The 12,409-nt window shown below is 35.7% G+C and overlaps 2 protein-coding genes across 2 annotated transcripts in view; one reads left to right on the top strand and one right to left on the bottom strand.

The window, feature by feature from the left end:
- Nucleotides 1-12,409, bottom strand: part of FBXL13 (F-box and leucine rich repeat protein 13) — a 208,574-nt gene that overhangs the window by 16,971 nt on the left and 179,194 nt on the right. Inside the window, exon 18 of the mRNA XM_082473917.1 lies at nt 8,914-8,997. Coding sequence (XP_082330043.1) covers nt 8,914-8,997 — 84 coding nt within the window. The remainder of the gene's footprint in view (nt 1-8,913; nt 8,998-12,409) is intronic.
- The window catches only part of LRRC17 (leucine rich repeat containing 17), a 194,138-nt gene that overhangs the window by 2,633 nt on the left and 179,096 nt on the right, over nt 1-12,409 (top strand). The gene's annotated exons all lie outside the window — the stretch shown is intronic.

Below are 12,409 nucleotides of genomic sequence, written 5' to 3'. Positions count from 1 at the left end.
AGGGAAATTCAAGGCTCTTGGTGTCTGCAAACCCTTTTCAGTAGCATCTGTCAATATCTTGGACTGCTTGTATCAGTTCTGCTTTAAGCCTTTTTTAAAGCTCTGATATTCTTTGAAGTTAAACTTTCTCAGAGTTTTAAATTAAGAATAACTTATAAAAATGATTACAAGGTCTATGATACATTCATGGTAGCATTCTCACTCATGGAAAATCTGAGGCACAAAGATTAGTCCAAGGCATTGTGCTTGGCATAAATCAGTGCAGATCTGAGAAGTAAGTCAGAACTTTTCCTCTCTTATAATTCATATTTTTCTTTAGAGACATGTAAGTCGTATTAAGTACTTAAGTCTGCAGGCATGTTTCACATAATCATTCATGAAATTCCATTTCTGCCCTACTGATAAGATTATTATATGCTCTTCTGGCTACAGTGTTACAGAATCACACATATATCAATGCTGTTGATTTTTTTTTCTTGGAAAATGTTAGACTGAGATTCTTAATCTTTTATAGTGAAAATGGAGAGAAAATCAAAAATTACCAAGATTGACTTCCATCCCATGTATCAACCAATTTTGCTGTGGGCTAACAATCTTGAAGACAACTTCCAAATCGCTTAGTGAATTAAATAATTTCTTCTCTGTTTCTTATGAGCTGAGTCACAGTATGGGGGCTTAATGACTGCATTCTTAAGTTGGGTATGTAGAAGAGACTGAGTTTCACTAACATTTACTGACTTTCACAATAATGTGCTTCTGCCAAAATCCTGATTTAAACCACCTCGATGGGTGGCAGCTCCCAGTCTCAAAAAAGCTCACCTCATGGTGCATACTCATAACACCATCTCTTGACTATTTGCCTCATTACATTCTGATTAATCCTGCTACCAACTTCTGTTTGGGGGTGGGGTGGGGTTTCCTATTGATAATTACAGAAAAATCTTGTGCTATCAAGAACCATTTTCTGTAATGAAGACTATTTTGTACTGCTTCAAAGGCTGAAATACAACTTCCACAATTCTACGTTATAAACTGAATTCATAACTACAGTAGCTCAAATATCCTTTCGACCACAACACTATGAGATTAGATATCAATTACAGGAAAAAAAACTGTAAAACATATAAACATATGGTGGCTAAACAATACACTGCTAAATAACCAAGAGATCACTAAAGAAAGAGGAAATCAAAAAATACCTAGAAACCAATGACAATGAAAACATGATGACCCAAAACCTATGGGATGCAGCAAAAGCAGTTCTGAGAAGGAAGTTTATAGCAATACAGTCCTACCTCAAGAAACAAGAAACATCTCATGTAAACAACCTAACCTTACACCTAAAGCAATTAGAGAAGGAAGAACAAAAAAACCCCAAAGTTAGCAGAAGGAAAGAAATCATAAAGATCAGATCAGAAATAAATGAAAAACAAATCAAGGAAAAAATAGCAAAGATCAATAAAACTAAAAGCTGGTTCTTTGAGACGATAAACAAAATTGATAAACCATTAGCCAGACTCATCAAGAAAAAAAGGGAGAAGACTCAAATCAATAGAATTAGAAATGAAAAAGGAGAAGTAACAACTGACACTGCAGAAATACAAAGGATCATGAGAGATTACTACAAGCAACTATATGCCAAAAAAATGGACAACCTGGAAGAAATGGACACATTCTTAGAAAAGCACAACCTTCCGAGACTGAACCAGGAAGAAATAGAAAATATAAACAGACCAATCACAAGTAATGAAATTGAAACTGTGATTAAAAATCTTCCAACAAACAAAAGCCCAGGGCCAGATGGCTTCACAGGTGAATTCTATCAAACGTTTAGAGAAGAGCTAACACCTATCCTTCTCAAACTCTTCCAAAATATAGCAGAGGGAGGAACACTCCCAAACTCATTCTATGAGGCCACCATCACCCTGATACCAAAACCAGACAAAGATGTCACAAAGAAAGAAAACTAGAGGCCAATATCACTGATGAACATAGATGCAAAAATCCTCAACAAAATACTAGCAAACAATCCAACAGCACATTAAAAGGATCGTACACCATGATCAAGTGGGTTTTATCCCAGGGATGCAAGTATTCTTCAATATACACAAATCAATCAATTTGATACACTGTGTTAACAAATTGAAGGATAAAACCCATATGATCATCTCAATAGATGCAGAAAAAGCTTTCAACAAAATTCAACACCGTTTATGATAAAAACCCTCCAGAAAGTAGGCATAGAGGGAACTTACCTCAACATAATAAACCCCATATATGACAAACCCACAGCCAACATTGTTCTTAGTGGTGAAAAATTGAAACCATTTCCACCAAGATCAGGAACAAGACAAGGTTGCCCACTCTCACCACTCTTATTCAACATAGTTTTGGAAGTTTTAACCACAGCAATCAGAGAAGAAAAAGAAATAAAAGGAATCCAGATCAGAAAAGAAGAAGTAAAACTGTCACTGTTTGCAGATGACATGATACTATACATAGAGAATCCTAAAGATGCTACCAGAAAACTACTAGAGCTAATCAATGAATTTGGTAAAGTAGCAGGATACAAAATTAATTCACAGAAATCTCTTCCATTCCTATACACTAATGATGAAAAATCTGAAAGAGAAATTAAGGAAACACTCCCATTTACCATTGCAACAAAAAGAATAAAATACCTAGGAATAAACTAACCTAAGGAGACAAAAGACCTGTATGCAGAAAACTATAAGACACTGATGAAAGAAATTAAAGGTGATACAGACACATGGAGAGATATACCATGTTCTTGGATTGGAAGAATCAACATTGTGAAAATGACTGTACTACCCAAAGTAATCTACAGATTCAATGCAATCCCTATCAAAGTACCAAAGGCATTTTTCACAGAAAAATATTTCACAATTTGTATGGAAATACAAAAGACCCTGAAGAGCCAAATCGATCTTGAGAAAGAAAAACGGAGCTGGAGGAATCAGGCTCCCTGACTTCAGACTATACTACAAAGCTATAGTCATCAAGACAGTATGGTACTGGCACAAAAACAGAAATATAGATCAACGGAACAGGATAGAAACCCCAGAGATAAACCCACGCACCTATGGTCACCTTATCTTTGATAAAGGAGGCAGGAATATACAATGGAGAAAAGACAGCCTCTTCAATAAGTGGTGCTGGGAAAACTGGACAGCTACATGTAAAAGGATGAAATTAGAACACTTCCTAACACCACACACAAAAATAAACTCAAAATGGATTAAAGACCTAAATGTAAGGCCAGACACTATAAAACTCTTAGAGGAAAACATAGGCAGAACACTCTATGATATAAATCACAGCAAGATCCCTTTTGACCCACCTCCTAGAGAAATGGTAATAAAAACAAAAATAAACAGATGGGACCTAATGAAACTTAAAAGCTTTTGCACAGCAAAGGAAACCATAAACAAGACGAAAAGACAACCCTCAGAATGGGAGAAAATATTTGCAAATGAAGCAACTGACAAAGGATTAATCTCCAAAATATACAAGCAGCTCATGCAGCTCAATATCAAAAAAACAACCCAATCCAAAAATGGGCAGAAGACGTAAATAGACATTTCTCCAAAGAAGATATACAGATTGCCAACAAACACATGAAAGGATGCTCAACATCACTCATCATTAGGGAAATGCAAATCAAAACTACAATGAGGTATCACCTCACACCGGTCAGAATGGCCATCATCAAAAAATCTACAAACAATGAATGCTGGAGAGGGTGTGCAGAAAAGGGAACCCTCTTGCACTGTTGGTGGGCATGTAAATTGATACAGCCACTATGGAGAACAGTATGGAGGTTCCTTGAAAAACTAAAAATAGAACTACTTATGATCCAGCAATCCCACTACTGGGCAAAGACCCTGAGAAAACCATAATTCAAAAAGAGACATGGGGCTTCCCAGGTGGCGCAGCGGTTGAGAATCTGTCTGCCAATGCAGGGGACACGAGTTCGAGCCCTGGTCTGGGAAGATCCCACATGCCACGGAGCAACTAGGCCCGTGAGCCACAACTACTGAGCCTGCACATCTGGAGCCTGTGCTCCGCAACAAGAGAGGCCGCGATAGTGAGAGGCCCGCGCACCGCGATGAAGAGTGGCCCCCGCTTACCGCAACTAGAGAAAGCCCTCGCACAGAAACAAAGACTCAACACAGCCAAAAAAAAAAAAAAAAGACATGTACAACAATGTTTATTGCAACACTATTTACAATAGCCAGGACATGGAAGTAACCTAATTGTCCATCGACAGAAGAATGGATAAAGAAGATGTGGCACATATATACAATGGGATATTACTCAGCCATAAAAAGAAACGAAATTGAATTATTTGTAGTGAAGTGGATGGACCTAGATTCTGTCATACAGAGCGAAGTAAGTCAGAAAGAGAAAAACAAATACCATATGCTAACACATATATATGGAATCTAAAAAAAAAAAAAAATGGTTCTGAAGAACCTAGGGGCAGGACAGGAATAAAGATGCAGACGTAGAGGATGGACTTGAGGACACATGGAGGAGGAAGTGTAAGATGGGACGAAGTGAGAGAGTAGCGTTGACATATAAACATTACCCGGTGTAAAATAGGTAGCTAGTGGGAAGCAGCTACATAGCAAAGGGAGATCAGCTCGGTGCTTTGTGACCGCCTAGAGGGGTGGCATAGGGAGGGTGGGAAGGAGATGCAAGAGGGAGGGGTTATGGGAATATATGTATATGTATAGCTTATTCACTTTGTTATACAGCAGAAACTAATACAACATTGTAAAGCAGTTATACTCCAATAAAGATGTTAAAAGAAAAAAGAAAAGAAAAAGAATGTATATATAAATTTATCACTGTCATTTTGCTGTAAAACAGAAATTCACACATTATAATTCAACTGTACTTCAATAAAATTTTTTTGTTTGTAAAAAAAAAATTATTCCTTCTAAGAGCATATTCTGAATCTCCTTACCATAGGAAAAAGAGCCTTGCCATTTACATAGATATTTAACTTTTAAAAGTATAAACAAAAAGATAATTCTTTAACAAACTAATTTTTATTTGTCTTGAATATTGACCATCATTTATTTGGTGTTAGCCCAGAAATAAATAATCTTATAACATCTCTATACACAATTTGGGCGTAATAAATATCCACACACATTGACATATTCATGTAGTCTAACAACCACTTAGATGTGTACATATATTTAATTTACACACATGTACTAGATAATTAGGTATATACTTACATGTAGTTACATGTAAATATATGTAATCTAACATATGCTAAAACTTGTAAATATTTAATTTGCACACATACTACACATAGGTATACATTTACATACATACTTACATGTAAACACACACAGGCATATTTTCAGTACGTACACACATGTGTAAGTCCTTGTGGTGAGACATAACTAAACCTGATTCTCTCCTCTTTAGTGCTGTTTCTTAATCAACTACCTCAACATATGAAAACTGAAATAATAAAACTTTTGTCAATCTCCCAGGTTTTCACTCTCAAATAACCTGCATAAAGAAAAATATGCACATTCATATGTATGGATATTGCATTAATGTATTTATAGCATACTTCATTCCCCAAAAAAGGGAATGAGAAATAAAAACTAGATTAAGGGAATGTAAAAAGCAACTAGAGTAAATAATTTTATTTATTCCTTTTGTTCTATCCAAACAACTTAATAAGACAGAGCTTCCAATTTATTTGTATTGTAACATCCCAGTTAGACCAGTTTTTTGCCAAACTTTGACAGTCTGTTACTTAAATTCGCAAAATGCTCAAGGAAAAAGTTTCTTAAGAAATCCTCAATTATGACTGTATCAAACATTGCTTCCAAAATAAATGTGTCTTTCAAGAGCACCAAATAATTTTAGTTTAACATGATTGTTGAATGTCTAATGTTCTCAGAACAAAACTAAAGTTGAGGAAAGTAATTAAAACCAGATCCTAAAAAGTCAATACATCTGAGGCTCCAGACACTCAAACTGCATGTGCTGTGGTTTCCAGTAAAACTAAAATGAGGTAATTTTTTATTCCTATTAAGTTCATGATTTGTGCAAAACCAAATCAGGGTAAAAATGCTCTCCTCCTTTTTCTCATTAAATCATTATGTAGTTTTCAATGTTTTAAGCTAAAAAGAAAATCTCCTACAGTTACCTTCTAAAGTAATAAGAAAACATTTTCTGATAAATTTAGGATAACCTAAACATCTCAGTTTAACCACCTTAGTTTTTTCTCTTCCGCCTCTCTTGTAAATCCAGATAAGGAATTGTGAAATTGGCTTATGTATCACTTTCTCCTCCCCCTTCTTTGTTTCATCTCTTTTGGAACTTAGTAATTGGGTTGGAGGAGGGAAGGAGGAGAAGGATTACCACATGCCCAGAAGTGTGAACCTTGGAACCTTGGAAGAGGTAAAATGAGGTTAAATGCCACAACACTCGAGTGCGCACACACACACACACACACACACACACAGACACACTCCAAAAGCAAGGAGGAGAAAAAGAGGGATGATGAGAAAGAGAAAAAATTTTTTTCATGAACTTGAATAGAACAGCTGATCTTATGCAACTAATAATTAAATAATTCTGTATTTCCATGTGCTTGTATTCCCCCTGTTTTATTTTCTTTAAGTCACTGAAAATCAATACATACCAATTTTTAAAAGGTTACATTTTTTAAAGCTATGCCAAACTCAGCTGTATGATCATATAGTTAGCATATGGGTAAACGCTTTCATCTAAAATCTCAGAGCACCTAAAAATAGTATGATTTTTCAGGCTCCAAAGAATGAAAATAAAAAGGCCTGGAACCTGTAGGCTCAGAGATAAATGGCAGAAAGCCCTGGCTTCCTGATACGTAGCCTCAGACTTTGGTCAGCCCTCTCTCTCATCCAAAGAAGCATTTTAAAATTAATAAGTGATGGATATTAAGAGGCCATGTATGTCATCACCGTGGTAGGTTTTAATACTTCTAAATGATTTGTAGTTGTTGATCAAATGTGACTGATCACCATATAAGAAATATAACCCAGTATTAGAAATGTTAACACTTAACCGTTTTATTTTAATAAACTTTATTCTATCACCTTGTCAAAGACCTTTTGAAAGCCTGACTAGATCATATTCATGGATGAAGTTTTATGTAAATGCATGTTTAATCCTTAAATGAACTGCAGTAGGTAAATCATGGTTTAGCCTTACAAGAACCTCTTGGCTTTTTCTTCTGGTAGGTTACATGCATTATAACCCCTTTTGTTATTGTAGAGTTACAGTCTTGTCCTATATGCAAGTTGTTAGTCCTCTCTGGGATCTTTGTTTTGAAAGATAGTGTTTGTTCTTTTTAACTCTTTATACAATTGAATGTACTACTAGGTAGATTTCTTAGGAACCTGCTAGAACCTTCGGAACCAGGGTCTGAAACTGGGGGAAATTGACATTGCTTGACACTAATGCCTCTAAAAGGAGACTTCTTAATGGTGTTACATTTTCCTCTTAAGTACCATTACATTGTCCAGATGCAATGAAATACAGCAAAAATCATTTGAAAACAATTTTTCCCACTGTCATGTTGCCAATCAACCATTTAGAACAGCAGTTCTCCACTTCTACTCTTCGTTTCTGTAAAACTAGATTAGTTAGATTAGTTTGCTGAGATGGCATAGGACTTTGGACTAATCATTTAAGCCCTCTGGGCCTTAGTTTCCTCACTTGTAAAATTACAGAGTGGTTTCAATGGTTCTAAGATTCCTTGAGCTTCAGAACACTAGAATTCTATGCTAAAGTCTAGAGCACCATTTGGTCTGGCCCTCTCTATAGCCCACCAGTTCGTATAATATTTTAACACTCTCCTATTAGTAATGTTAGAACTTGCAAAGTCTATTTCAAATTCATGGAAGAGAGCTTAACTTCAAGTCTGCCATGCTCTGGTGGACTTCTCAGCTATCATTTGCAGTATCTTTCCACATGTGAGATAAATCCTTTTTTCTCAACAAGGATTTCTATTAAAGAATTTTTTTTTCTGAGTTAGCCCCAGTTTTTCATAAATGCTTGGGGTTTTGAACTCTCAGGATACTTTAAATGGAGTTTCTGATGCATTTAACAGTTTCCGCATTCCTAGATTATTAGTTCTCTTTAAGAATGTTATCTTCCATTATTTTACTAATAAGTAACCAGATTTTGCCCTAGTTCAATACATGTGTGACATATGAGTGCAACTTTTCTTCTTTTAACAGCAAACTGAGTTGCTTAATGTTGTGATAAACATTACATGTGGCTTACTCACAATAGCTACTTTATGACTTCCTATATATCACTCAACACCACGTCTAGGAAATTTACTTCTCATGAGTTCTTAAAGTACCATTTGAGCACATAATCATTTATCCTATCCAGTTACTTATCTCATGCTTTCCATCCTGGTAAACTATGCTACCAACTATGTTTGAGTAACTCAAGTCCCTAATTGTTAAGTACCTGGTATAGGTTTTCAAAGTCCCTCAATTGTTATGGTTAGATGATATAACACAGATTATCTACAGAACACTTCCATTATATGAGAAGACTTTTACCACATTGCAGTTCATCATTCTACAAGTAAAATGTCAACCTATCCCTAGTTATCCTGTAAGTCTGACATCTGGAAGGGAGAGAGTAGACAAGAAAAATGGGAAAGCAAACCTCTCAGTCACCTTGGGCTGTGGAGACCTGACTATTGGCAGATGTTGATCTTGGCTCAACCAAGATCACATATGTATTGTTACAATTCCAATCCACTTCTTTTTTCTGTTATGACCTACAAAGATTATTTGATTTGTGCTTAATTTTCAATCTTAATTCTTTAACAAAAAACTGTAATTATCTTACCTGAATTCCAATATCGGTGATTTTATCACACTCAGATAGAGAAAGTTCCTTTAATTTTTTATGCCTGGAAAGTGTCATCAAACCCTAAAAATGTTTAATATAAAGATTATTTGATGATTATAGTTTAGTATGGAAGGTATAGTTCCAATAAGATAACAATTATGCAAACTAAAAAAATTTAGCTTCTGTCTTATATTTCTTTACACTTAACAAATCATAAAATCACTTTGGTTAGACAACATTGTTAAATAAAATTTTCAGGTTGTCTCTAATGTTTTACAAAGTGTTAGAAATCCCAGAGCCAGGAAACTTCTTATCTTGCCTTCTGTTTCCAGGTAAATGTTATACGAATCAATATAAAGAAACCTTAAAGACCCCTAAGCTTACAGCTTTGTTTTGAAGACACTTCATGTGGCTAATGAATCTATTTATCAATAAATTCTTTTTTATGCCTAATCTAAACATCTGAAAATCTTTAGCTCATTTTATTATGTTGCTAACTGCTTGGAGGGAGAAGAAACATCTTTATATAAAGGCCTATAGACAGATAATCATTCATCAATAGCTCACTTCTTTTTTCAGGCTAAAAGCTTTGTTTCTTTTTATTTAAAAAAGAATAGGTTGTACTTTTAGCCCTTCATTTTTTTATGTGTGGTTTTGCTGGCCCATTTCTCCATACCTTCCCGCCCTAAACTGGCACAACATTCAGATAAGGAACTGACTAATGTGCATTATAGATGCCATCCTCCTGTTTTGCATTCAGCATCATATTACTTTTCTATTTCTGTTAGATATGCTTCCTAGACTATTTTCCTCATTCTATGGTCCCAGAGCTGGCTGGCGGGGAAAATGCCAGAAATGGTATATGATTTGTCCTTTTTACATTTTATTTGCAGGTCTGGTTTACATTTTATTGGTCGTAAAAACCACATTTGGATTGTAATTGAGAATGGGTCCTGCAAATATTATATCCCGCTTTTTTCACTGATGTACATATTATGCCCTTTCATTTTTCAAAAACAAAATCCAGATCAAGGAGAAAAGTGCTTGAAATTCTGCTTCATTGAAGTCACTGTTTAAATTGCAATTTCTAATTTCATTTAACAGTCCTGTACACCACACAAAAATAAAATCACTCCGTTTATTCTTTTAATTTTATTGCAAATGTGGATTCTTTTGCTAGGAGCACATTATGTTTTCTGTCTCCTTATTTCAAAACAAAGAATGGGCAAACCCTGTGAAGCCATCACACGTGGTCTGGGTTCCAGATGTGGATACTGTTTTATTCATGTTAGAAGAATTGGAGTTTAGATACTACCCCAACAGAAACTAAATTGTTTGAACAAAAATATCAAGTAAGAGATGCAAAGTTTTTCTCTTTGCCCTGTACTTGATAATAGCTAAATATGTTTAATTATTCTATTATTCTTGATAATAGCTAAATATGGAATTTGTCTTATGAAACTATCTCTGAATAGTTTCTCTGAAGTTTTCACTTTTTTTTTTTAATGTCTATGTAGCCATGTTAGAATTTTTTTAAGATGAGCTGTAATGAAGTATACTTGCTAAGTACGACATTTAACAGACTATAATATCTTTACCATTTTGTTCAAAATTATTTAAAATATTATTAATATTAAAATGGAATGCCACATTTCATCACTATGGTTGTTCATTAAAGTGTATGGCCTCAAAATTTAATTAATTAAATATCATTAGCCATTAAGTAAATACAAATCAAAACCACAGTGAGATACTAAATACTACATACCTACTAGGATGGCTATAATTAAAAGGACATAATAAGAAGCCTTGGCATTGTGAAGCTTATAAATGCTCCAAATTAGAAGGTGAAGCAAGTGATGGTTCCAACATTTTACAGTCTTTCTTTATACCTTAGAAAGTCTTAAATCTCAGGTCTAGGCAAAATTCATTCATTCTTAATTCATCATTCGATAAATATTTATTTAGCATGTATTATATTGTTCAGGCTCTGGGATAGAAGCTGGGAGTATAAAGGTCAATGAGGTGCAGTGTTTACTCTCAAGGAGCCCATAGTCTGGCATTAAAGACAGACATGTACACTAGATCATTACAACCCTGTGAAAGGTAAATACTGTGCACAGTGGTCGAACCAAAGAGGAAAGATGAGGGCACTACTTTGGATTAGAGAAGACTGCATGGAGGAGAGTCATGAGTGGGGGAGTGTAAATTGCCAAGAAAGCTACAGAGGGAAGGACATTCTAGGCTGAAGGAGCAGAATGTGCAAAAGCATTGAGGTATGAAATAGTATGGCATGTGTATGGAACTATATAGCATGGCATGATTAGATTTACATGGATTTTTTAAAAATCTGAAAAGCTGATTAAGAATTTCTCTTACGGAAGAAACTACAGGGTTTTGTTTTTGTTTTGTTTTGTTTAATACCTTGTTAAGTGCTTGGGGGAAAAGTCCTGGGGGTTGGCTGTGCCAAGCTTTTCTGGGAGGGATAAAAAGAGGAAAGTGGGAGGACAAGACAAAAAAAGAAGCAAAGAGGAGCCAACAAGATGGAGTGACTGGGCCTCAGTGGGGCAAAGAGCAGGTGGATACTTAAATTTTCAGGGAAGCTGTAGCATCATGAAAATGTAAATCCTCCTTCATCTCCCTCAAAAGTCAGCCAAACTCACGAATGCTTTGCAGGAAAGGTTCTGGTTTATTTTCCCAAAAGTTAGAAGGGGCTAAATTTTGTAATCAGGTAAAATGCAAAGGAAAGCAGATGGTGTGGTAGCCTGGAGAAGTCACTAGCATTGCAGGTTGTATGAGAATGCGAAGCTCTAGGAATTCATAGGAATCCTGGGGAGCACTTTGCTCCTTCACAGGCCATGGAATTGAGAGACCTGGATCTTAGGGGTCCAGGCGTCCCTAGTGGAAAATTGACTTATATTGTAGCTCTGGTCCATTGAAGGGAGTGTCAAGACTTAAGACTCAAAAGGAAGCAGACACCAAGCCATGAGAGCCTTGTACATTATTCTGGAATGTGGATTTTATCCTATGCAACATTGTTAAACAAAACTTTCCCTCCTTAGGGAATAAGTGACAATAAAGCGAAAAGAATGAGGATGTGTTTCAAAAGAGGTATAGAGACCACAGGGCAGGGGGTGATTGCTTTTAGTTGGAAGGAATAGGTGACAGTCTAGAAGAGACTTTCACAGAGGAAGAAGAATCTGAATTAAGCCTTAAAGTCTGGGTAAGATTTTGACAAAGGAATAGGAACAGTGTTTCAGACTGAGGAAGCAGCATGAACAAAGGCTTCATTTGGAAAGTGTGAGTTGTTTGGAAAATAGTTCAGATTGGGGTCACTGGGAGTAGTAGGTGGGAACACTGCACCCTGCCAGGAACAGATGGATGTACACCAGATAGTTGGGAGCAAACAAATCCTTTGAAAACTGTTCTTTGTCTCCCCCAATTTTACATCTGGAATTGTTTAGCTTATGTAGATAGACATCAGCAATGAACG

Source organism: Balaenoptera physalus (genome assembly GCF_965194825.1).
Source record: "Balaenoptera physalus genome assembly, chromosome: 8".
NCBI lineage: Eukaryota > Metazoa > Chordata > Mammalia > Artiodactyla > Balaenopteridae > Balaenoptera > Balaenoptera physalus.
The sequence above is the reverse complement of the archived record's forward strand: the minus strand, read 5'-3'. Positions and strand labels throughout refer to the sequence as shown.